Here is a 26,925-nt window from a genome sequence, read left to right as displayed (position 1 = left end):
TATGGAGGTCAGACACCCTCCTGCTCCCTCTGTCTGTAGCTCTTCACAGAACAGCAGGGACAGAAAATCTGCTTCCCACAGATGTTCAGCTTATGGAGGTTGGAATATAATGAACTGAATCCTGTTCAGCTGGGCTGGGGTGTCTGCAGTGGAATCACTGTGGTTGTGCTTACGCCCATCAGAGTGGGGATGCAGCTTCAGGGTGGGATCAGCCCCTGCATGTGCTGCCTCCAAAAACTGCACTAATCCAGCTAGAGCAGATTAATCATTAAAGCCCTGAGCCAATATTCATTGAAATTGAAGGAAAGATTCCCTTTGGCATAGATGGATTTGGGATGAGAGTCTGCTGAATTAAAGTGGCATCAGGCTGTTGGTACATAAAATTTCCCAGAGGCTGGAATTAACCAGCACACACTGACCCTGCATGTGAGCATCCTCCTTGCAAGCAGTCTGGTAGGTGACTTGATCTCCACAGAAGCCTTAAAACATTTAGAATACAAATATTATTCTCTATTTATTTTAAGTTCAGTAGGATATTTACTTTTTAATGAAAATGCTAGTAAGTAAATTAATATCTTGTTCCCATAAGAGAGAGAAACTGGTTTTTTTGCAGGAGTGAGAGCTGTAGGAAAACACTGTTTTATCACAACACTCATTCTAAAATTATAAGAGTTGTCAAAACTGAGCTGTCTGTGACTTCAGCAGCTCTATTCAAAATACAGTTGTTGGTCTCTCTGCTACAAAATGTTTGGCAATGCTGTTTCCCAGCACAGTAAATATGTGTCCTGTGTGCTACATCTGCACTGTGGATGCAGCAGAGCACTTCACTCCATGCATGTGTCTGCAGAATTCTTTGTGAGAAAGGAAATGTTTGTGAACGGGGACTTTTAAATGGTCTCAGAGGAAGGCAGTGATGGACTTAGCCATGAGTTCCTCTTAAAAGCTGAACCTGCCCCAAGGTTCAGGAGTTAGTTTGTGTGAGGTAGTGCAGTTGTAGAGCAGCAGGAGAACTCTGCTGCAGGAGTGCTCCCAGCCTGATTGAGGAATTCCTGCCAAGCAGGAGCTGTAGGTCACTCTCACTCTCTGTAATTATAAGCTCCTATGCACACATGAAATCTTCCTGACTGCCTCAGCACCTCCTGTAAAGCTTGAAAGGTGTGACAAATTATTACAAGTATTACCCATGTTACACACCCAAGACAACCTAAAGAAGTAGCTCTTGTCCATGTCATCCTGTAAGTCAGAGGTGAAAGTGGAAGTTATCTTGGCCAGCAGATTTTTCTCACCTTTTGTCCTCCCAGTTCTGGCACAGGAGCAGCAGCTTCCCTCTCTGATGCCATTTCCTTTCCACTGCCTGAAGTGTTGTGTCTGTAAACATCATTGCCTTTGGGATTTGGCTGAGGGTGTGCAGTCACTGAGCTACAGGGTAACTTTCTGTCCTGCTCATGCTTGTCTTATTTCACACTTAAATCTGCACAGTTCTTTAGGATTCATGTTCCTGAAGACCTCAGGAGCCTTTTGCATTGCTGTATAATTTCACAGAAATACTTCCTACAGAATATTTTATTTGGAGGTATTTGCTCAGAAAAAAAATCTTGTCAGAAATTAGAAGGGTTTGATGGAGATTTGAACAGAAGAATTTCAGGTGAAGATGGTATGATGAGAAAATTCTGAACTCTCAAAAGGGCTTGGGGGTATCATCCTCAGTGACTGACTCTGTCCTGGCTGGGTGTTCAGAAGATAAAAGTCTAAAACTGATCATCTGATCAAGTGATGAAGAAGTGGCTTGAGAGAGAGTCATAATCCACATGTGAGTCTTTCATACCAGTAATATGTACTGGGAATGGAGCAGAGTGTGTGCTCAGGGTGCCCACTGGGGCCTGTGCTCAGTCTTTGTGCAGCCTAACTCATCACCTCCCAAGCTTTATCTGTGATATCTCACTTCACATCATCAGTTTCCCCACCACCACTCATGGAGTGGTGTTTGATGCAATTTCTGGTGGTCACTGAGGCTTAGCCCCGTTTGGTTTGAGAACACTTGCTGTGTTTGTGTCATAGCTCATGTATTTTAGGATTAGATTTGGGTCATGGTCATGTTTACTTTCAAAAAAAAAGACAAACAAAAAAGACATCCACTGCAAATAGGTGACTTGGCTTTTCTGCCAATGATGCCTGTTCATGTGCAGCTCATTGCCTTTTGAGCTGGATACTTAGCTGTTAAAGCCAGGTATTTGGAATGAAGTAGATGACTCAGTGTTAATCTGCTCTCAAATATCCTTTTTATTAGATTAGGCAAAGCCAAGCCAGCCCAGCACACCCTGCACTGTGTGGAGCTGTGTACAATCAGCCCTTTGTGTGCTGGGCAGCCTGCTCTGTGCATGGATGTATGGCTGCAGGAATAAAGGCTGAAGGAGTGATGAATCAAAGCTGTCTTTAGCACACTGCAGCCCCAGGATTGTGCCCAAGTTTGCTTGGCAGTGGTCATTTTTACCTCTGCTGCAGTTCCTCTGGGATTCTGGGGTGCTGCAGGAATCTCCCTGTTTCAGGGGGATGACTCAAAGAGATGGTGTAATTGTACTGATGTCGTGTTTCTACTGGGGAGGGGAAAAAACCTCCATCCAAGGGAGAAAGAATGTGCTTGTCTGTCTGCTGGTGCCATCCCAGTGGCTCAAACTCTGCTGTTTCTCAGCATAGCTGGTAACACTGAAAACCAGCATAGAGAAAAGGAGCTAAAAAAGCATCATCCCTCACTCTTATATGTCAGGTGTTAAGCTTTTCTGCTCCTCCCCTCAAGAGTAGCTGCAGACAGGGCCCGAGGAAATGTGGCTGCAGGCTGGCAGCTCTTGTAAAGAGCTGTGAAGATTATCCCAACTCCTGCCAGAGGGAAGCAGAGCAAAGTAAAATCAGAAAGTCAGAGAAAAGCTTGTGGCTGTACCAAAGAAATATTTCTGAGATTCAGCAGGTAGAAATGAGAAGTGGTTATCTGTCAGGAGAAGGGGAGTGAGGAAAATCTTAGTGCTGTGCTGTATTTCTACAGGTCTGGCCCTTATCAGGGGAGATTGCCTGGAGCCAGCAGAGCACTCCCTGCCTGAGGTGCTGCAAAAATGTGCCAAATAAAGGATGCTTTGAGCCTGAGCTGGGGGAATGCAGTGGGAGCACAGGTGTGAGTGGCACAGCTCCTCACCTGTCACACCAGGGAAAATCCTGCTCTGCTCTGGAGCTAATCTGACCTGGCTGGGGTAGCCAGGTCACTGAGCACTCTGAGCATATTCCAGAGGTTAAAATGCTTGTTCCATGGCTGGAGTGAATCCCTGAGCACTCTGAGGATATACCAGAGGTTAAAATGCTTGTTCCATGGCTGGAGTGAGTCCTGTGCTCACAGGCAGCGTGTGCCAAAGCTGGAGTCAAACTAGACTCTCTCCTGGCATTTAGCTTTTCTTTCCCATGGATTGTTAGAGGTACAGTGAATCTGCTTGTGCTTGGCTACTCAGGTTATGCCCTGTGAGTGAATACCCTGAGTTAGGCACACACAGCAACTCCTCCTGCATCTTGTTCCCAGTACAGGGATCCCCTAAACTGGCTCCAGTCTGATCAGAAAGTAATAATTGGCATCCAGCCGAAGCCAGGCTCTTTTTTTGGTGCCTTCTCTTCTCCCTTTGATTGGGACTGAGCTAATGCTATCATTCCTGAATGACTAAGGCAGTGTCATTCTGTGTGCACCTGCTTGAGCAATGCCCTGCTTGGCTGCTCCTCTCAGTTGGTGCTGCAGGAATGCTCCCAGGGTCCATCCAAGTGGGTTTTGTGTGGGAATGATGCTTGAGAAAAATTCCAATATGTAAAAAGGCTGTGAAATATCAAACCCCTGATGCTCAATTAGTTCTTCTGGTGGGGGGAAAGCACTATGCTTTACTTGGCTGCTCTTTACAGTGTTTGGTGCTCAAGAAAAATTTCTCCAGTTCAGAACAGTCCCAAGACTGCTGCTCTCCCTCTGTGCTAGTGCCAGTGTTCTGCCTGGGAAATGGTTTATAAATGTCTTATTAAAGACCTGTGTCTGCCTCCTTTTCTTTCTTTCTGTCATTGGATCAGCTCAGTGAGAGCAGCTGTCCTCACTTCCATCACAGCAGCCCCAAGCCACACTTGTGCCTTGCAGATTCCCACAGCCAAAGAACAGCAGACAGCTGTGCACGTGTGTGTGCTGGGCTTTGTGGGCATGGGGGTTCAGGCTGAGCTCCTCCTCGACCTTCTCCATGCTTCTTTGAAAAGAAAAGACTCCAAGAAATCAGCCTTGTGCTAGTTTTGTGTGGAGAAGTGAACACATTGTGAGACTGCAGCTGAGGGTGAGTGTGAGCTGGGCATTCCCTGGAAGGAGGCTCCCTGTGCATGGCAGGAGCCTTTCCTGTGAGTATCCCCTCCCCTGCTCCTGTTTTTGTTCTCAGAGGTTACCCTGGGCTGCTTTCTGATTCTCCTTTCTGCCCCTAAGTCTTTCATTGCTTGCAGTGGTCAGTGGGAGGAAACCCAGTTTGGCTGTGGGGCTACTGGGACAAAACTGAGCGAGGCTTTAGAGCTAAGGGCTTGCTGAATAGAAAAATGTATTTTCTTGTCAGAACAAGTTATGGTGAATAAAGTGAGTAATGCTTCTATGTGGAATATTCTCTAGTTGGAGTGATTTTATTGTTTAAGGAAGAATGGAGAATATTATTTTGTAATACACCCTGGGTTACTTTAACATACTAACCGGTGTTCATTAAATTCTAGTTTTGCATATTAAATTCTAGTTTTGTATGTTATTTCTAGAGATGAGGGGTGGCACATGCTGAGGAAGAAGATATGGGTGCTCCAGTCTTTGTTAAACTTGCAAAGCTGTTAAAGTTGTGGGATTCTTGTTTTCATTGTTTCTGGTGAAAACAGGGTGCTTCTTCAGACGTGTGATATATAGACCCTGTTTTAAGGCTGAAAAATGTTAAGCTAGAGTGTTGAAAAGTGAATGTTGAAAGGATATGGTTTTAAAAATAATAATTATGTAAAAATTAAGACTGCAATTTTGAGATTAATAGATCCAGCCATATGCTGCAAGGTAATTATCCCTCAGTGAAAGAAACCTTGTGCATTTTCTACTAGTCACTGGCCTCCCTTGTACTGCCAAAACCAATCTGCTTTGCGTATTTTGTTGAATACTGTTGTTTATTTAAAAAAAAAAAAACAACTTTAAATCCTCACACATAAATATATAGCTTTGCTGTTTGTTTCTTTTCAGAATTCAGTGGATTTGATCTAGCATAGCTGGTAACTCCCCACCTCCTCCATCTCTAGCAGGCACCAGGAATGTGCCTCCTGCCAGGGGCAGGGCAGATTTTATACCAGTCAGCATCTTGAATGAGACTTTATAAGAAAGCCTTTGTTAGGGGTGTCTGTGTCAGGCTCACTGCCCTCCCAGCTGCCTCTTGGGAGGCAAATATTTGTCTCAATGGGCATCTCCTTCCATTCAGTGCAAGACATCTCTGCAGTGCTCCTTACTGGGTCTTGCTTCTCATTCATAATGCTCATTCTTACTCTCTTCCTCCTCATTGCAGTTTTATTTCTGGATGTGCCTCCTCCCTTCAGAGAAGCTGAACACAGGGATGCTGAAGTTGTATCAGATTTTAATATCCATTGGGGTTATTCCTGGGAGCAGCAGGGCAATAGATTTCCAGGGTGCCAGATGCAGAGCTTGCCTCTGTGCCAGATCTTGGCCCCAACCTTTCAGCTTTGAACTTGCAGAGCTTTCAGCTCTTGTTTCCAGTCAGCCATAAATCTCTGGGGCTCCTTCCTCCCACAGTGTGCTGCCAGGCAGTTGGCTATTGTCTGCACAGTGCTGCTTTTTCTTACAGGTACCTCTTCCCTCTCTGTTTCTGCCTCACCCTGCAGTGTGAAAGGGCTGTGATAAATCCTGCAGAAAACAGCTGCTTCCTTGCTGTGCTCCATAATTTGAATTTCCATGTGGCAGTGGGCTGGCTTTCACCTGACTGCCAACAGCATCATGTTTATGTAATCCAGGTTGCTTTGAGAAGCTCAAATCCCCATGTGGTAACCTAGAAATTCCTTGTGGCAAGGGCTCACCATCAGTGAGAGCTGTGGAGGCAGCAGGCACCAGCCCTTCTCCCACAGGAATCTGTGCCTGTGTGGCTGCTGCTGCTGCTGCCAAGGGGAGAATCCCTGACCCCTGCACTGGAGGTGCAGCAGTTGTGCATCCTCCTCTCTTGCCCAGCAGCCAAGCTGCTGTAGGTGGTGGGGAGCAGAGCTCTGCACTGTCCTCCTGCAAGGGGGAGCTCTGATGAGCTCTGTTCTCCCTCAGTGAAGTTCTGCAGAGTTGTGCTTGCAGATGAAATGGAACTGCAGAGCCAGAGAAGCTCACAGTAACTGCAGTGTAAAGGGTGAGTAAAACCCACTGCACCAGGAACTGAGAGCTTTGTGGCTGTAGGGACAAAACCAGGCTGTCCTCCAGCCCACAGTGGAGGGTGGTTGTGGGGGTTCCAGTTGTGGTTTCTCTGGGCCTGCATTGAAGGCACTTGAGACAGTAGTTTATGTTTGCACTCAGGTGTTTATTATTTCTTATCAGTAAAACAGTCTCACTACTGTGAGTTTGGCAGCTTTCCATTAGAAGGCACAAAATGGCCAACAATCTCTTGTTACAAGGTCTTTTAAGACTAAACTATCCAATTAAGAACTGACACCTAGATTATTTTCCCTTTTAACCCAATAACTGATCCCAATGAGCTGCAATGGGGGCTTTTCTGCCCAATTACAAAATGCCACCCAAACCCATGGAGAAGAAGGAAGAAGGAGCATGAAGAAGAAACCCAGGATGACACCCTGTGCCCTCCATCTTGCTTCCATGCACACCATACTAAAAATCCCAAAACCTCAATTTCTCAGCACTTGATACACCTACACTGCTCTCTGTAATCTATTTCACACTTTTGTGGATTCTATTTTTTTTTTGAAGTCTGGGAAATTTTCTCCATGAATGAGGGTCAAAGTCAGTGCTCCCCTGGGGGTCAGGGCACCCCAGAGCCGACAGAAAAATATCCCTTGTGTGCTCTGGGTTTCCACAGGTGGTGGGCTGTTGGATGGGGTATTATCATCCACCACAGATCTTTGGTGCTCTGAGCAGGGACAGTGTCTGACTGTCATCCCCACCTCATCATCTGAGCAGTGAGCCAAGCTGTTCCAGTGCTCCAAGGCTCTTGAATAATCTCTGTGGCAGTAAAACCAGCCCTTATTCCTTTGAGCTGGCACCCCTGTGGCCAGCAGTAGGGTTTTCCAAGTGACAAAATCTTGGCTTCAAATGGGCATTACAGTCCCCTGGTCTCAGGACTGTCCTGAAGCCCTGCCCGGGCTGGGAGGAGCAGAGCTGGTACCAAAAGGTTTTTTTTTTTTGACCAGTCTGGTTGCAAGGCTGCACTTTGAGATGCTGACAGACTGCACAACTTGCTGCCCCATCCCAGGTCAGTGGCATCTAGAGCAGGGGACAGTGACAGGAGGGTGAAATGTCTTCAGTCTGGTGCCAGTGGCAGCTCTGCCAGGCTGGGGCACTTTTGGTGCTGGGTGGTGGATGAGAAGTTTATTGATTTACCATGGAGAGGGAACACAGCTGGGATTGAGTGGGCAGCTCTGTGCTGCATGTCTTGTGATGTTTGAAGGTAAAAACCTCTGAAAATTAAAATACAAAAGAAAAAAAGACCTCTTTTAGGAGCACTGTAAAGTTCTTCTGTGAACATAATGTTTGTGCTTATTTCTCCCTCCTTCCTGACATGAGACACTACTCTGGAATCTCTCTTCTTTCTTTTCCTTGGTTGTGGTTTTAGTTTTTTGTTGTTGTTGTTTTGTTGTGGTTTTTTTTTTTTGGTTTTTTTTGGGGTTTTTTTTTTTTTTTTTTTTTTTTTGAGCGTGTGGTTTTGTGGGGTTTTTTGGTTGAGTTTTTGGGGTTTTTTGTTGCAGTTTTTTCTTTCCTCTTTCTTTTAAATCTAGTGTGCCTCCATTTCATCAATTAACTGCTTGTCTCCTGATTCCCATGGCAACACAACAGGCTGTTGCATTTCTGAGCCCTTTGGCAGTTGTGGTGCCTGGCATGTGTCTTGGGAGCAGCCAGGCCACAAAAGGGTTCTGCAGGGAGTAGGAAATCCATGGGCAGCACTCCCTGAGCACTGCCTCTCACACTGAACTGCTCTCCCCTTCCTCTCCCTCCTCCCCTTTACATACAAGTTTCCTCTCCCCTTTGTTTCAGTTGCCTGGTGTGAAGAAATGAGCAACTGGAGTGCTGTGGGAGGTTAAAGGATGTGCAGGGAGTGAGGGGATGGATGGGTTCAGTGGATGTGACTGAAACACAGCACGAGGCTGAGATTCCAGGGATCCTGCAGGGAAAGGATTCCTGCTACTCCTGTGCTCTCTTCCTCCCACTTCAGTTTCCAGGGCTTTCCTGAGGGGGGGTTCTTGCTTCTGTACTGTACAAAGCTTCTGTTCACTCCTTCCTACAGCAGTTTCCAAGAGCTGGAAGAATCCATGCCCTTTTTGCAGAAGCCCTTGTGCTTCAAGGGATTTTGGACACATGGCTTTCATTGACACGGTAACAAGAGCCCTGAGAACAGGCTGAGACTTCAGTTAAACTTTTAACCTCTCCAGCTCTTGGCTGGTGGGAATTTGGCTCCTGAAGTACTGGTGCCCTGTCAGTGTGGGTCCCTAAAACTGGTGGGATGCAGGAAGAGCTCTAAGCACCAGGTTTGCCACAGTGGTGGCTGATGTGAAAGGGAAAGCAGAGATTTGGAGCTGGATAAGGTGTGCATGCAGTGGATGCTATGTGTGACTGATTTACATATTGTTGCTCAGCCCTGGAAGCTGTGACCTACAGGAAACCCACTTAATCTGAAAAGAATGAGCCAGCTAATGAACACAATGGGGCTGTAAAGCTGGAAAGCCTGAGTGGAGGAGATCCTGCTTGTTGTGTCTTGGAGCCTGGTCCCAGTGAGAGGAGGAGGGCAGCTGCTGCTGGGGAGGTCCTGGCTAGCAGGTGAGGTCTGCTCTGGACAGAGCAGCACAGGGAGATCCTCTTGGAGCAGGAAGAGCCTTCCCCATCTCTGGCTTCCAGGTGAGCTGCTGAGCTGGAGCCCAGTAGTGACCTTCAGAGAGCTCCTGTGGCTTCTTGGTTGGCATCAGCAGGAACTACCAGGGCTGGAGTAGAAAGAACCCAGTTTGTTCTGTTGGGTGGGTTTCTCTTGTGCAACTCTTCTCTATTTCATACCTGAGATCTGTACCCTTGGTTTGCTGTTTCTTAGAACTTTTTTCTTAGCGAATTTTTTGGAACTTGTTGGCATTTCTCTGGGGAGTCTGCCTAGAACAGGAAGGCTTTTCTTCTTCAGAACAGCAAATCCAAGTGACACAGACCAATAGACCAACTCCTTTTTAGGCTGGAAAATCTCAGGACTCTTTCATGGCAATCCTCTTGGGTGGGTTTCCCTTCAGCTGTAAGAGGTACCAGGACAGTGGCAGTGCCAATGTCAGCTCTCTGGGAGCAGTGCCACCAGCTGCTCTCACTTTTGGGCTTTCCTAAGGTACTCATGGGATTGAAGTCAAGTTACTCATTGCTCCATTTGCCTTCTGAAAGGCTGGTGACCAGATACCTACCTGGGAGGATCAGAGCTTAGTCTGCTTGGACTACTTGGGATGCTGTCTGCCATCTAGCTGGTGGGTTTGTAAAAGCCAAGAGAAAAGAATTCAGCTTGATCATGGTTGCTCTTGGTTTCCCTGAAAACCTCCTGCACCAAAGCCCATTAGCTGCTCTGTGGTTATTATTTCATATGTGGGTAATGAAAGCCATGAAAAACACAAGTTTCTACACTGTGGCCATAATAAACAAGGTGAACCTTCAGGCAGTTCCTTATTTACATCCTGTGCTTTTGAATAATTCACCTCATGCTCAGGAATAATGATGTTTCTGCCTGCACTGCTCAGGAGCCTGGGATGAGATTGTTTCCTTGAGATGTAATTACTGTAGTTCAGCATACCTGCTTATCAGACAGGCACCTAAAATGAACAAGAGTGTGTAAAGTTCCACTAAAATTTTGGCTTTTGGGGGAGGACAGTGTTGCACCAGGAATCCAATGAACTGTTCTTTATTTTTTTTGCTGGTCCGAGTCAGTTTTGAAGGTGTTTGCTCTTGCAGTGAAATACAGTGAGTCTAAATGCGATTTTAAATCCTGCTGCATTGTTTGTTCAGCCTTGGGCAGCCTTCCTGCCTTTCTTTGCTTGAGCTTTGCAGCTGAAGGGTTTGCTTATCCCGGCCACATTGCAGAGGTGCTTGTGAGAGTCAAATGTGACCTGTACCTTGACCATTAGCTAACACCTGAAATCAAGAGCTGTGCTGAAATTCATACTCAGTAAGTCAAGAAAAACAGTTTTGATCTCTTCTCAGTAGAGTAGCAGAGCCCCCCAGATTTTATGTGCTCATAGTTCCCCGTACAGGAGGTTGAGTTTGGCTGTCCTTGGCATGGTGGGTATGTGTGCACAGACATGTCAGTGGCACAATCTTTGTGTGTTAGGGTGCTCTGCCAAGCACAAAACCCAGGTGTAAGTTGCATTTCTAATTTAATTTATTCTTGTACCCATCGCAGACCTTGCTGGTGATAAACCCCTGTAGCCAGCTTTGGTTATTTAACTTGAAGCTTCTTAAAATGTAACTTGCTAAGCTGACTGCTTTACTATCTTGTGTTATTAAGCATTGAAATCACAATAGTGGCCTTATTTTCTGCCTATGATTGTTTTTATAGTTCAGATGGATGGAGCCCTATTTCCTTCACACTTCTTTTTATTAAAGTCTTTTGTAAAGATCAAAAGCTCTAAGCACCCTTACAGTCTTTGGGTTTAATTTTTTTTAAGGTGAAACTGGTTCTTGGATGTAATTCTGTCCATCTGATGGAGCTCATCTTGGTGTACTGTCCTACAAAACTGAGAGTGGCACAAGCTTAAATGCCAGAAACTTGCCCAAAAGCCCCCAAAACTTCTTGATGAACACATGAGGTTGAGGAAACTTCCAAGGCAGGGTCCAGAATCCAGGAGGAGGCTCTCCCGGGGAGCTCTGCTGGGAGCTCCATGGTCTCTGTTGCCACCAACATTTTCAGCTGGGAAAAGTATTCACACAGCTGGGGACACTGTTTACTGTCCTTCCTGTGCCCATAATGGGATTTTCCTGAACATTCCCCATGTGTGATGTCCCTTTTGGCTGATCTTCTCAAGAGCTGTTCCAGCCCCAGCCCACTGAGCCCAGTGAGCTGTTGGAGATAGTTCTGTTTGTGAGAGGAGTTTGTACAATCACCCCTTAACTGCTGCTCTCTTCTTGTCCAGACAAGGTTCAGACCAAGCAGAAGTGCTGCTTCCAGGGCCCCCAGACTGGTGGCCATAGAAATTTGTCAAGTGTTGACTCTGGAGTCCAATAAGAACCCAAGTGTCAAAATTGATCCCTCACAACACACATGATTTAGCAGGAACTAAGTTCTTCATGCTATTGCCCTGGTGCTCTTTTCTTTCCTCTTTCCTAGACCTCTAGCCAAGCTTTCAAGTATCTTGCTTTGAGAGCTTTTATGTTTTTCATTCTTTCTAGGAGCTGAGCCTGATCTGTCAGGCCCATTACTTGTGGAAGAGCTGTAGAAGTGTTGTGGACTGAGCCACAGTGATGGCTGAGGCTGAACAAGTTTCACAGTTCATTACACATATGCACTCAAGTTTGGTTTGTCTCTGCAGCTGCGAAGGGTGTCCTCTGCCAGCCTTCTCTGGTAGCAAATAAAAATTTTCTCCTGGCTGTGCTTTAGAGTTTTCTGTTTGGTGGCACCCAGAAACTTCAGTTGAAAGTTGGGCTGAAGAGTCCAGGGAGGTTTCACTGAGCACAGGATATGTGGGACCAAGCCTCCTGCAAACACCCCCTATGCCAGCTGTGTGGGAGAACCACACCTGGAACCTCAGGGCTGTTGGGAGCTGAGGATGGCTGAAGGTCCATGGTATGTGACTTACTGGATCTTATTTTACAAACTTATTTCCTCACTTTCTGTTGTGGTTTCTTCTAGGGCTTTACTCACACTCCCCCTTTAACCCTCAGAGAGTTTTAATGAAGTTCTCATGTCCTTGTCATTTGTTGCCTGGGGCCCAGGCTGAAAGCCCAAAGTTTGTGATAGGAGGGTTTGACAATGGGGTCAGCAAGAGTTGGGTCACTGCAGTCTCATTTGCTTGGGTTGACTCTGTTCCCATTCAGGCACCTGCCATGTATTTAAGGGTCCCCTTTTGTATTATGGAGAGTTTGGCTTGTCAAGATTCTGCTGGAGAGTGTGAGCAGAACACTGCATACCAGCATCACCTGCACTTCTCCTTCCCCAGGCAGCAGAGGATTGCTGGAAGGCTGGTGCTGGAAAAAGGGCACTCATTATTACCAGTTTATTGAGTTCCATGCACATTGTGTGACCCTGCAGGGCTGTGCATGAAGGTTTATAGATGCTTCCTGTTTAGAGAGATGCTGTTTATATTGAACACACCCCAGGTGTCTGCTTGCTGCTGCATTTGCTCCAGCAAAGGGCACAGCAGGAGCTGGGAAAAATGGGGAATTTGTGGAGGCCACTCTGTGGTCCCACAGGAGCAGTTAGTGGGACACACTATGAGGTTCTCATAGTGCCAAGTACTGAAACATCAGTGCCTCACACTTTTTTTTTTTTTAATATATTTATTTTGATTTATTTTTTGGAGTAAAAGGATGACCTTGGCTTCTTCCTGCAAAGCAGCAGTTCATTGGGCTCCCTTTGGTCCTTAAGCATGTACCACCACTCCTGTGCTTCTGAGCTTATCCACACCCTGGGGCTGTGAGGGGGCTGAGGTACTGTAAAGGGGATGAAGACATGGGGTCATTTCTTTGTATTCTGTGTGAGACCGGCAGAAACTGGGCAGCAGATGGAATATCTGTGCAGATTTACACTGAAGAAGGTGTGTAAGTAATGGCATCACTCAGGTTTAATCCTCACAGGGCGTACACCTACAATCTAAGTTGTTGTAACAGATGTTTTCTTTCCGTAAATGCCTTTTCCTGGTGTTTTGGCTTCCTTCTAGGACTTCTCCTTGTACCAAAATCTCTTTTCCTTGATCCACAGGCTCCCCTTTACACAAGCAGGGCACCACATCCACCGCCAGCACCGAGAAGTCGGCTTCAAAGGTTGCCGAGGTGGGCGATGATTTCCTGGGAGACTTCGTGGTGGGCGAACGCGTCTGGGTGAACGGAGTGAAGCCAGGAGTGATCCAGTACCTCGGGGAAACGCAGTTTGCTCCGGGCCAGTGGGCAGGGGTTGTTCTGGATGACCCTGTGGGTAAGAATGACGGCTCCGTGGGAGGAGTGCGCTACTTCGAGTGCCAGCCGCTGCAGGGCATCTTCACGCGACCGTCCAAGCTGACGCGGCAGCCGGTGGCCGAGGGCAGCGACGCGCCCTCCGTGGACTCCCTGACGGCTCAGAACTTGTCCCTGCACTCGGGGACGGCCACGCCGCCCCTGTCCACGCGCGTGATCCCGCTGAGGGAGAGCGTCCTCAACAGCGCCATGAAAACGGGCAACGAGTCCGGGTCCAACCTGTCGGACAGCGGCTCGGTGAAAAAGGGGGAGAAGGATCTGCGCCTCGGGGACCGTGTGCTGGTGAGTTGGCTGGTGTGGGATCTCAGCACCTCAGGACTGAGGTGCAGAGTGACCGAGACCACCCTTGGGGGGCTCGGGAGTCCTGGAATGTTGCCAGAAGTGTCTGGTGGCTGGACTTTGATCCTGCACGGGAGATGACCCCTGTATGAGGATGGGGGGATTTCACTGGGGTGAATGGTGAAGGGATAAGTTAGTTAGAGTGAAACACGGGGTTTAAGGTTTCTGTACAGGGGGGTCTAAAGAAGTAAGATGGAGGAATTGGGGCGTGTCCTGTCCTTCTTCTTCTTCTTGGCCTCCATCTTCTGTGGTGATGTTGGCACTTTGGGATTGGTTATTACTAAAAGTGCACTGGTTAATAAGGGCAAAAGGTATTGGGGAAAAATGATAAATATTGTATACGTAACTTCGAGTATAAAGATAAGTGACCGCCCCGGGGGTTCTCAGTGTGCTCATGGCTGGCTGCTGTGCAGACCTCTGTCGGGCCAAGAGAAAATCTTTTAGATAAACAATTAATAAACACGGAGACTGAGAAAAGATCAGAAGTCTCTTCTCGTCCTTTGAAGTGTGGGCTGTCCAAGGCCACCCCGGGCCTTTCCAGGCCACCTAAACAGCTGAGAAACCGACAGGCTGGGGGGTATTGGTGGGGAAACACAGGGCATCAGCTCACCAAGAATTTTACAGCAGTCCTCAATTTTACTACTCACTTTAAAAGTTTTTTGACCAATTGTGGAAACCCAGGGCACTGGGTATGTTTCCCTGTCTGCTCTAGGGTGCTCTGACCCCCAGGGGAGCACTGACTTTGTGGTGGTGTTCACAGGGGCACCAGGAAGAGGGAAGAGATGAGGATCTGACTCCGTGTTTCAGAAGGCTGATTTATTATTTTATTATATATATATATTATATTAAAACTATACTAAAAGAATAGAAGAAAGGATTTCATCAGAAGGCTTGAGCAGAATAGAAAGGAATGATAACAAAATCCTGTGACTGACCAGAGAGAGACACAGCTGGACTGTGATTGGCCATTAATTAGAAACAACCACATGAGACCAATCACAGATCCACTTGTTGTATTCCACAGCAGCACATAATCAATGTTTATATTTTGTTCCTGAGGCCTCTCAACTTCTCAGGAGAAAAAATCCTAACAAAAGGATTTTTCATAAAATGTGTCTGTGACAGACTTTGACCCTCATTCATGAAGAAAGTTCCCTAAATTCCAGAATATGCTAGAATCCACTAGGGTGCGAGGTAGATTGTAGAGAGTAGTGTAGGTGTATGACTTAGGTGGGAAATTTAGGTTGGGTGTGGTGCAGCAGCCACACATGGGGGAAAGTGAACCTGAGGATCTGCCCTCTTTTAATGAGTTTTTTTGCTCCCATTTTCTCCTTTACCTCGTGGGGAGAGTGTTCAGGTGAGAACTTATGATTTTACAAGCAGCAGCCATAGAAGGCACACTGCAAACTATAAAATCTACGGTAGACCTGGCTCTGTTCTTTCTGAAGCAGGCAAGCAATGGAATGATGTTCTCCAGACTTGTTTTACCCCTTTCTTCTCCTGACCATAAGTTCTCTGAGACAGGACCTGTTCCCTGAACACTGCTCACCTCAGTGGAGCCCACCCAGAGTGAATTTTGGCATAGCCACAGGATACAACCTGGGAGCATCTCTCCCCTTGGGCTTCTGTTGAGTTGTGTTTTGGGAATGGTTTGGGTTTTCAATTTTTTTAAAATGAGGGTGCATCCTTAAAAGCCTGCCCTCCCTGCCTGCTAATTTATCCCCCTCAGATGTTACTAGATAAAGTTTGTGCTGTGACTTGTTAGTGTAATAAATAGCTACAAAAGAGTGAGCCTGGAATAAGCTTAGTCTGTCTCTGGTTCTAGCAGGAATGCTCAGCATACAGAAATCTGAGGAATTGTTTGCACACAGCCATAGAGATCCAGGAAAAGAACAGATAATAACAGGAAGAAATAATTTGCTGTTATGGTTCATTCACATCTGCTTGGCTTGGCAGCTTTTATTTTACTTATGGGAGGAGTCAGTTAATCATGTTGAGTATTGGAATACATAAACAATAATTCTGAATTAACCTGACTTGCCTCAAATTCCTTGAGCCAATCTTTGCTCATCCTCTATGGATGGGTACAGTTTTAGCTGTCTTTATTACTCCTAGTGTTTCCTTTTCTGAAAGAGTGTATTTATATCTGAGAGTGGCTTTTAGATGTATGGAATCCACCAAAGGCTTTTCAAAGGGAGAATGTGTTTTCAGTGAGTGCTTGTGATGGAGCACAAGGTTGCAGGGGACCCTTCCAGGTCAGCCAGATGGACACCTGGCTCTCTGCAGTCAGGCTATTTCCTGATGGTGCCTTTCTTCAACTTCATTAAAGTCCATTATAGCTTGAAGACATTTTTGCTATTCAGTTACTTTGTTCCAAGACCCTCTCTGACTCTCCAGCAGTGACTTTCAGCTTTCCATTAGAAGCTTTCCATTAGAAGAGTTAGATAATATTTGCCTTTGGCACTCAGACTTTTTCCCAGAGATGTAAAAATTGCATTAAAGAGATGAAAAATCCACCCTAATGTTATAGAACTCATCTCTTGAAGTCTGGCAAATAAATGTGGGACAATTAACCTTTGCTTTAGTGACAGCTGAGCTTCCTGAAGTGGGATAATTGCTGAAGTTCTGTTAATGTGAGGTTGGCTTTTTGCCTTTCTGCAGGGAAGGAAGGGCTGGAAACAGAGCAGTGGAGCATTTTCTGCCTGGGAGGAATTTCTGCTTGGTTTTTTGCCTAAGAAAATGTATTTTGCATTCTTTGTGGAGAGGCCTTCTTAGCAGCTGAAATCATTCCCCTTTAGATGTCATTACTCTGAAGGAGTGGGGGAAGTAGGTGGTTTTATTATATGTCAGCCTAAATAAAAAATAATTTAAATTAAAAGATTCTTCTTAGAATAGGTATTCTGCCCTTCAGCCATGCTTGTACTTCCTAACTGGAATTGTGCAGTTCAGCATTGAAATGGAGTGATAAGTAAGGCTGTTTAAGGGCCAGTGGCTGGTTCAGTTGCTGAGGGGTATTGCCCAGATACCTTCTGGATGGATGCCAGGTTTGTGATTTTGCTGGAACTTGCAGGGCTTCAAAGCCAGTGCAAATGCTGGGACAGCAACATTTACAGGGAGAGTCAGTGAGGCAGCTGAGCCTGGACAGGGCTGTGTGGAGCCTGGGCTGCTGAAATGGATCCTGGCCTTCCCCTGGGCGTGGGGTTTTAATCATCTTGTCTGTCTGCTGCAAACTGCTTTTGCCTGCAGTGTGGTGAAGCTGCTGGCAAATGATGGGAAGCACTCATGAATAAACAAATTAGGTTCTTTCTTCAGTGTTCACCCCCCCACCTGTCCCTGCCACAGCCCTGCTCAGCCAGCCTGGGGCTGCAGAAAGCATTGAACCTCCTGAGTGAGAAATTGAACCTCCTGAGTGAGAAATAATTTCCTGAGAAGCTCCCTGGGCAGGAGAATTGCAGCCTAAGCCCTTCTCCTTGGGCAGAGACAGCTCACTGCTCTGCTGCCAAAATCCCTGAGCTGTTTCAGTGCCTGAGACTGAAGCCTTGCTGCTGGAAAGGCGTTCAAGGTGGCATGAAGTGTGAAAAAACACCAATCACTTGGTTTTAAAATTTTAGAAGTTTAATAGTAATAAAATGGCTATAAGAATAGTAATTTAATTAGAGTAATAAAAATTTGCATAATTAGGATTAGGACAATATGAGACAATAAAAATAAAGAGTTATGGACAGTCTGGGTACCTATTCCTGGGCAAAACAGCCCGAAAAAGGACCCACGTTAACAGAGGATTAACCCTTAAAATCAACAGCCTGTTGCATATTCATACATCTTATACATGATGCATAAATTCCATTCAAACACAGGATTCTGTCTGGTCAGTGTCAGCTTCTCCCTCTGAATCCTGACAGAGTCTTCATGGCTGAGCAAGGCAGGAAGAACTTGATAAGGGAGCAATAAATTCTTTTTCTCTGAAAGATTTAGGTGTCCTGTGGCTGCTACCTCGGTGCAAGTCTTCTGTTAAAAAAAGTATCTTACATAGCATAGTTTCTATTTTAACCTCATGTTATAACCTAAAACTATATTTAACACACTACTTAAGAAAATTAATACAGCATCACTTTCTAACATAACACATATAACATTCATTTTAATATTTGTGAAAGGACAATCATAAAATACACTTTTTTTTACATGAAGGAAGGATTCCTGCTTTTTGTTCTCCTGGTTAAGCTCTCCCAGCTTGTGAAGCCCTACAGGTGCAGCAATGCTCCTTTCTCAGCCAATCACCAGGCATATTCCCTTACTGCTAACCAGGCAGAAAAGGAGGAAGGATCCCATTCTGTAGTTGTACCAAGGCAGGATTCTCAGTGTTCCAGTGCCTGCTTAGAGCTCCAGCGTTGCTGTGTCATGGCTAGGGAGTGCAGCAGAATGGCAGTGTGGGATGATGGATCCCTGTCCCTGTGGAAGTTTGTGACAGGCAATGGGAAGGGCAGTGTTCCAGCTGTTTGCAGGATTCAGGAGATAAGAAAACATCTGGGGCTCCTGTTCAGGGCTCTTTGCTCACTGTATGGGATTGCTGCTGGAAAGAGGCTTTTTGCAGGAGTGTGTAGTGTCAGGATAAGGGGGAATGGCTTCAGACAGAGTAGGGTTGGCTTTGATATTAGGAAATATTCTTCCTGGTGTGGGTGGTGAGACCCTGGCCCAGGCTGTCCAGGGAAGCTGTGGTTGCCCCATCCCTGGAAATGTTCAGGGCAAGGCTGGACAGGGCTTGGAGCAACCTGGGACAGTGGAAGGTGTCCCTGCCCATGGCAGGGGTGGAACAAGATGAACTTTAAGGTCCTTTCTAACCTATACCATCCTGTTTCTCTGCAGTGAAACAAAGAGGGAAATAAATAGCCCAAGGCAACTGCCCTGCCCTGCTGCCACATTAACCCTTAGAGGCTCTTTGTGCACAGCCTCCTAACCATTCATTTGGGCTGAGCCACTGCCTGGCCCTTGTCTGCTTGTGCAGTATCTGTAGTTAAATGGGAGCTGTGAGTGGAGTGTGGTGGAACAAACTGTGTTAATAACAGGGGCAGACTTGGCATTGGAGCCAGCCCCAGGAGGAGATGCTGTAATTCCAGGCTTTCCTCTTACACCACCTCCCTAGGATATTATTTTCTCTCTGGTGCCTGACAGATAAATGCACAGAAATGTCTTGCATCAGCACTGCTGTCAGACTCATTGCTGTGCAATGCTGACTTGTGCTGTGGGGATGGGTAGGCACAAAGATCAGTGGTTGGATGAAAAGAAACTATAAAAATTCCTGTAGCATCACACAGGGAGGGCTGGCCTGTAATTCCTGGCTGTCTGTTTCTCCCCTTACCTTAAAAGCCAGCTCTGGCATTCTCAGATGACATGGTGTTTATTCAATCAGATAAAGCTGCTGATAGCCAGATTGCACATGGATGTAAAGTTGTATTTATAGATAAACCTGACCACAAGCCAGTTCTCCACCTTTCACCAGCTGCTGAATGCTGGCCCTGGCTGTGGCTGGGACACAGCCCCAAGTATGTGATGGCCACTTTTACCCCCTTGCATTATTTCAGGTGATCTGTAGTAGCTGTGCCTTTGCCAAAAGCACCCTCTGTAAATCAAGTATTATTGTACAGTGATTTTCAATGCTAGAAGAGCTAAACTGTGTTTGATGGGAAATCACAGCTCCTGCCTCTCTCAGCTTGGGTGGAAATATGATCCTTGAGTGGGTGGATGAGTATGGGGGGGAGGAAATTAACCCAGCCATTCATCCCAAAGGAAAGGATGGTTGCTCCAGTTTAGAGGCTGGGTAGAGCCTGCAGGCTCAGCTCTAACCAGAGCAAGCCTCATTTGTCCAGTATAAGGTGATTACCAAGTTCTGGTTGGCATCACCCAGTAGCAGAGTGGAATAAGCTGATGTGCTGCACACAGAAAGTACTTGCAGGTCCTCAGAGTGAAGCAAGTGTCCTGTGTGGGCTCTTTTCCCCCACCCCTTCCTTGTTCTTCCCAGAGGAGAGCAGCAGGAGTCTCAGGGCTCTGCTGAGCCTGTCTCCACACAGGACACGGGAGCTCTGCAGAGGTTCGTCCCTGTGCTGGGCACTTTGTGTTCCCACCTCACCCTCTGCTCAGCAGCCCTGTCTTGTGGAAATGCTTTGAAAATCAATTTAAATGGGTAAATTGGGATGCTAAACAGAAAGGACGGTGTTATCTCTGGATTTCTTCATGGGAATATGATCAAGCAGGTGCCTCAGCCATTGCTGACCCCTGAATGTGTGTGACATGGCTGGGGACAGTCCCTGATGGCCTGAAAGGCACAGAGAATTTTATTTTTCTCTTCTTCCTGTGCAGTATTGCAATCAGAGCAATGCCCAGAGGCCATAGGGTGAGGGCAGCTCCTGAGAGGTTCTTGCTTGGAGCAGGAAAGTGCTGTGGGATGAGCAGAGAGCAGACACAGGCTGGAGGGGTGTCACTCTCAGCAGTCACACTGAGATCTGTCCTGCTGCTCATCTGGTAAATAGTTTAAATGATTATTTAGCTCTGTTGAAGGCAGTGTCAGGAAGGATTAGCATCATTGTCTTTTCAGCCCTGGGATACTGATCTGCATCCCATTTTGGTCCATTTGATGGGATAAGAACAGTAAAATGTGATGTCAATGATACTACAATTAGCAGGGAAGGTGTGTGGATATCCTTCCATGACTCCATGGTGCTGCTCTGACTCACCAGTACACACAGACCTGCTGAATATCCTCTGAATATCCTTGGCTTCATTTTGTTGTGAAGGTCAAGCCCTAGACTGTCCCTTGAAGCTACTGGGGATGCTTCACTGGGGAAGGGATGCACTAACTCAAGCTGTGTGCTGCAGCCTCCCAGGACTTGAGGTTGGACCCAGACTTCAGAGCTGTGCTGTTCAGTCCATAGAGGTGCAGTTATTTTTAGTCTAGGAAAACTCTTCTTTTTCCTTTACATAAGCAATTTTTTTGGGATTTAGAATTGGTAAATCTAACATTGCTACTCTAAAATACACAAACCCAGAGTTTTCTGGCTCTGTTTTCTGTAGGAAAATAATAATGTGTTGATGCCTTTTAATGATCATTTTAATATTAAGAAAATGAATAATTGCAAGTCATTCAGGATGAATCTGCATATTTAATTTTAAATTTATTTTTAAGCTTTCTTCCTTGAATTTAGGCGTTAGCAGAGATGGGCTAGAAAGGTTTAGATCATATGCTAATTTACTCGAAGTATGAACCTTTAGAACCACCCTCCTCCTTTTCTATCTTCCTTTTCTCAGCCCAAGTGTCCAAGTGGGAGTGTTTAGAGCAGAGGCAGCTGCTGCTCAGTGCCACACACTCTCAGAGCAATGATCAAAACACAGCTCCCTGACTTGCCCTCCTCGAGTCTCCTCAGTAAGCTGCAAACTTTAAGAACTTAAAGTGTAAATTCAGGAGAAAAAGGTGTTATTTATTCTTATTTCTGCATGGTGGGGGAAGAAAGCTGTGCTGGAGGATGCCTGGCAGCGAGCTGAGCCCCACTCCCATGCAGTTTGTCAGCACTGGTGCTGTAGGAAGTGAAGATAAAAGTGGAACACCTCTATTTTGAGCAGTTTCTACATCCTGGGAGCAAGCTGAGGAGCAGGGAATGCTTTCCTGGCTCAGCTGTGCTCTTGCTGTCATGTCCCAGTATTGCCCAGAACTATTGGAAAACCTGTCAGTGCAGGTCATGGTTCTTCAGGCAGGGCAGGTATGAGCTGTGCCTGTAGGGCTTAAACTCCTTTGTGGCCTCACAAGCAACTTGGTGCAATTAGTTGACACCTTGAAATATATTTTGATTATATTTACTCTAATATCTTGTAGGCAGGCAGTCCCAAAATCACTTTGCAGTTATTGGAAAGACACCTTAAGTGCTGGGAGAACTTGGTGTGAGAACTATTCAATATTGTTTCCATTTTTTGTAACTTCCAGAAAGAGCTCTTCTTAGCTGCTTTAGGCTTGGTTGTTGTTGTTTTTCCCAAAACAACTACAAAAGCAATGACATTTTATGTTTGGTAAAATATAAGATGTTATTGCTTTTATAACAGTTAGATAGAACTCAGTGTGAGAACTATCTGCTGATTTTATCAGATCTGAAACAGAAAATACAGATGTCTGTCTCCCTCTTAAATACCTGTCCCAGCTTCAGTCCCCTTGTGTCAGTGGAAGTGTGGCAGCAGCTCTCTGACCAACACACGTTTCCCAGTCATCATGCTGGAAAAAGGCTGTGAAAAGATCAGAGAAAAGAATGAGAAACAATTCTTAACTTGCTGCCCCTGTTGTTGTGAACACATGGAATGTGTTACAGAGATTTGTTTACCAAAAGGTGGTTTCTTAATTAGTGATAGTGTTTTAATTAAAGGACCAATCAAGCCCATTTGTATCATAACTGTCTATAAAAACAATGGGTTTCTTAATAAAAACAGAGATTGATCAGCCTTCTGTGAATTATAGAGTCTATAATAATTATTACCTGGCCAGGGGCCTGTTACTACACAGTGCTGCCATCTCTAATCCTCTTCTCTAAACCTTTTCTCTCTGAGCATTCTCTCTCTGGCAGGCCGATGGTACAGATAGGAGTTGTGCGCCCCACGTTGGGCGCCAATTAAAAAATTAAAAATGTGGTGTTACAGTGGTCGGTGCTGCTGCCTGTCCCTTGTCCCCAGCAAGCTTCTCCTGCTAAAAGGCAGGTTGAGTTAACATTCAGGCAATGCAGTCAAACCTCTACTAAACACTCACTGGCTCAGTGATAGAGGCAGGAAAGGCTCTTTTGCAAGGTTTTATTCCAGCAGAGTGACACTGTCACTGAAGGAGAAACCCAGGAAAAGAGAAAACCCACGTGGAGCAGGCAGCTTATAAAAGGGAAGGGGTGGGGGGCAGAGGGGCCTGGTCTCCAGGGGAAGGGGGGTGGCCACCAGGGGTACCAAGCCAGTGACAGGAGAAACCCAAGGAAGTTGTGACACCAAGTCCATGGGGGAGACTGTTTTTCCCTTTGGGAGGGATGACTCTGTGGTGAGTAGTTCATGTTTCCAGGGCTGAGGGCTTGGGGATTGACCAAGGGGGGACAGTTCATGGGATGCTACAAGTGCTGCCATCCCTAATCCTCTTATCTAAACCTCTTATCTCTAAACATCTTCTCTAAACCCTTCTGTCTGAACACCTCTCTCTGCAGGTCGGTGGCACGAAGACAGGAGTGGTGCGCTACGTGGGAGAGACAGACTTTGCCAAAGGAGAGTGGTGTGGAGTGGAGCTGGATGAGCCCCTGGGCAAGAACGATGGGGCAGTTGCTGGCACAAGGTACTGGGTGCCCTGAACCCCTGCACACCTCCTGGGGTGCCTGGGGGGCAAATTCCATCAGCCCCAGGAGGAGAGTTGGGTTTTTTCTTCAAGTTAGGTCTTATGAGCTCTTAGAGGAACCTATCAGACTTGAGATGGCTCAGCTACTTGGAATGGCATAAAATTAGCAGGATGGCTTCTGACATAGTGCTGGAAACAGAAAAGTTTTAATAGAAGGTAAAATAACCAAGCTCTCACAGAGAAAAAGTGAGCTAGGGGCAAGAGTTTCTTGCTCTTGCTAAAAACACTCTACAAAAGCAATTATTTCTTTTGTTCTGTTCTTTTTCTTCTTAGGGGGGATTTTTGGCTTCTGTCTAATTAGGTAGCCTTAGGTTTGAGGTGAAGTCTCAAAGGTCTTATTAGGTGTCTTTTTTACCAAATTGAGCAGAGAAACTTCTGGCCTTTTTTTCTTTTTTTAAGGAGACAAAGGATAATTTGGTCACTCTGTCAACATTCATACAGAGAGTTAGGGCTGTACTTGGTTGGACGTTGTGGGCTGGGAGGAAGAGTCTAATTTTGAGTCTTTTAGGTTTTTGGATAGCCTTGCAGGGAGATCAATACAAACCTCATCACTGGGCCATTTTAAAGCAGGATCAGATAACTTCTGTGAAGGAACCTGAATGGCTTCAGGAAACAGGAGAAAGTAGGGAGAGAAGATAACTTACAGTGGGATTTAATTTTTGCTAGAAACTGATTCTGTTGATTATATTAGCTCTGCTTCCTTCCACACATTCCTCTCATAAACTTTCTTCTTGTGCTATGTCATCCTGTCAGAACTGCAAAAGACAAAGATTTTACATTCTTTTCTCCTCACTTAATGTTTTATTCTGTTCCCTTCAAATTTCCAGAGAACTGAAAGAACAGTTGGTGGTTCTGTCCCTGTACTCATTCTGTAGTGGGATAGGTGTCTGCTGATTGATCTTACCACCTCTGACTCCCTATGCACCTCCACTCTTTTATTTTCCAAAAAAGCCCTTGTTAGTATCTATAAAATGAGGCAGAGACATCTCACAGGCTTGCTGGGAAGCTCCTTCTGTTCTTGTGGAATTTAGGGAACAGAATGACCCAGGCCTTGGATCTTGAGTTTGGTGGTGTTCGAATCTGAATTATACAGCAGCTCTGACCATGCTTCAAATACAGGGGCAACTGATTCCTTGTCCTATACAAGTTCTCCAAGTGGGAAATATTGTTGGTTTCTTGGAGCTTCTGAAGGCAGTCTGGCTTTAGAGGTGAGATTTATCTTTCACAGAATTAACTAGGTTGGGAAAGACCTTTGATATCATCAAGTCCAACCTATAACTTTGAAACTGAGGAACTTAGTTTAGCTGGAACTTCCTGCCCATGGCCTCTTGTTAGATCTCAGGTTCTGTAATAAAGGTTTCTTATGTTGGGTCAGCCTTTTTTTTTTTTTTTTTTTGTCCAGCAGGCATGTGCTTTCATTTAAATGAAGAGAAAAGCTGTCTTGTTCAATGTCAGGGCAAGAAAGCAGTAAATGATTGGCAGCAGATGGCTGAGTTTCAGCCTGTTCTCAAAATAAAAGAAGCAGGGTGGCAGAGAATAAATCATGGAGTGAATGCAAGGCTCTGCTTTCTTTATCATACAGTTCAAACTATCTGGAAGATTAATCTTCATGGTGCTCAGGAAGTATTTATTGTCTCTGTGCATGTGGAAGGTGTGAAAAGCAGATGTGGGTGTAGTGCTGTCTGCCTCTCATCCTCATACCTCTGTTGCTGTGGTTTGAAAATCCAGCTTTTGGAAGTTATCTGTCTTCTGAAACTGCTGCATCTTGGCTGAGGCAGTTCTGCTGTGTGCTCTGTCTGCAGAGGCTCCTTCTTTGGTTCACACTGTTCCGAGCAAGGCTGCAGCACTGTCCATGTGTGTCCTTGTGAGCCTCCATCCAGCCTTTGATTTTCTTGTAGCAGGTGCCCATTTAGCAGCAGTGGTTTGGAGAAGCAGTGGTTTGAAGAAGTCCCTTGGTGCATGTTGGCACCCCTGAGTGCCTTCCCTGTGTGCTCTGGCAGCCTGGAATTCTTGAGGATGTGCTGATCTTGTCCTGCCAGGATCTGCCTGGGCAGAGCTGTCCAGAGTCTGCAGGCTGTGCTTTGGTGATGGTTGCCATCTAGTGAGCATTGGCCAGCAAGGCCAGCACTGCCTGCTGCAGCTGCAGCAGGAGAATAAACCCAAAACTGCAGCTCAAGGCAGCAGAGGTAGCACAGAGCCTTTGGTGACATTGTTCATCTTTGCTGCCATAGGCAGCTCCACCTGAGTTGATGGTAAACTGGCTGAAATTTGGGGTGGCTTGTTGGATTATGTCTTTTTCTGGCCCAGAGATGGGGTAACTGAGAGGTGTTTTAAAAACTTTTATTCCATTTTCAGTCTCATGTGAAGGATAAGACAATACAGATGTTATAATTCACACCATCACAATCAGAAGCCAGCTATTTCCTAATTACAATACACTGTAAGTGTTTCTTGGCTTATCAGCTTTTGCCACACCATGCTGTAAATGCCTTAAAGAAAATAATCCAAAATTACTCCTTGTGGGTCTTACTACAATGCATCTTTCATAGTTCTATTTCTCCAAAGTATCCAGTCTTATTTGTAAGGCCATCATTTGAAACTTGGTTCTAGTTCCATTTCTCTCTCAACAACATCTGTCTTGTTCCATGGCACTTCTAAGTCAGCATTTCTCATCTCAAGGTTTGCACACAGATGCACACTACGTGGGAATTCTCTCAGGCCTGGAGAATTCTCTATAAATCCATTTCCCACAGTGGGTCAGTGATTTTCCTGCAGGTTCAGGTGTGGATATGCACCAAGGGCAGGCCCTGGGGCTGGGCTTTCCCAGCAGCTGTGGCTCTCCAGTGGAGGCTGCTGCAGGCTGGGGGTCAGTAGCAGTGGCCCAGGGGACAGGGTGTCACTGTGGGGAGCCCCTGTGTACATCAGATGGTGAGATTCGCATCAGATGGTGCTGATCTGCACTGAGCTTTGCTGCATCTGCTGGTCTGCACAGGAGACTGCAGAGGTGCTGGTGTGGTGTGGTGTCAGTTCCACAAAGCCAAGCAAGTTCCATGGACTCATCTCTAGCAATTTAAATGTTATCTGCTTATTTTACTCAACTTCTCCCTTGTTCTCCCTTGTTCCCTTATTTTACTGTTCTCCCTTCTCTCTCTGCTCCAGTCACAGTCTTTGCTCACTAAACTGCCCAGACCTTTTACTTTTGCACTCTTTGTCAGCCTTGGACACTGAGGATTTTTCCATCTATTTCAACGTTTCCTGTGCTGTTTTCCACCTGCAGTTTGCATTGCCATCACTTTTCTGCCCTGTTTCCTCTCTGTAATGTGAGTTCTGAGCTCCTCCACACTCACTGAGAGCAGCTTTTGCTTTTCATGTAGATTTTTTTTTTTTTTTTCTGCCAAGTGGTTTGGACCCAATTCCTGCTTCTGAATTATAAAAGTTAATTGCAACCACTTTCAATCTGTACTGAAAGAAAATGGGCAGACTTAGTGATGCAAGTTTGAACTTGCTAAGAGCTGTCAGAGGCTTTTAAGGGAATTAACATTTGGGATTGTTGTGCAGCCACACTACCAGGCTGTGCTTACAGCAGGCAGAGCTGTGGAAGGGGCTGTTGGCCTGCCTGTGCCTACTGGAATTTGGGAAAATGATGCTGAGCAGGGCCTTGGCAGGTTTTCAAGAGGTCAGCCTGTGGTGTGGATGGTTTTTAAAACCCAAGGGCCTGTGTTGGCAGGAAGTCAATGAGGCTGAGAGATTTGGGGTTGTAGAGGAGTTGTTTAAAGTTTAT

At 45.9% G+C, this 26,925-nt stretch overlaps 1 protein-coding gene across 5 annotated transcripts in view; it reads left to right on the top strand.

Moving 5' to 3' along the window:
• The window catches only part of CLIP2 (CAP-Gly domain containing linker protein 2), a 94,979-nt gene that overhangs the window by 37,648 nt on the left and 30,406 nt on the right, over positions 1-26,925 (top strand). For 4 of the 5 annotated variants that reach the window (XR_010030252.1, XM_063174017.1, XM_063174019.1 and 1 more), the window contains exons 3-4: positions 13,158-13,690; positions 22,960-23,084. Coding sequence is in view for 4 of the 5 variants with exons in the window: in XM_063174017.1 (XP_063030087.1) it covers positions 13,158-13,690; positions 22,960-23,084 (658 nt within the window). In the remaining variant the exon portion in view is untranslated. Of the gene's footprint in view, positions 1-7,361; positions 7,485-13,157; positions 13,691-22,959; positions 23,085-26,925 lie in introns of those variants that run through there. The other variant, XM_063174018.1, reaches the window with a different exon arrangement.

This window comes from Melospiza melodia, chromosome 21, assembly GCF_035770615.1.
Source record: "Melospiza melodia melodia isolate bMelMel2 chromosome 21, bMelMel2.pri, whole genome shotgun sequence".
Classification (NCBI taxonomy): domain Eukaryota; kingdom Metazoa; phylum Chordata; class Aves; order Passeriformes; family Passerellidae; genus Melospiza; species Melospiza melodia.
Note: the sequence above shows the minus strand (reverse complement) of the source record. Positions and strands in the feature narration are given on the sequence as shown.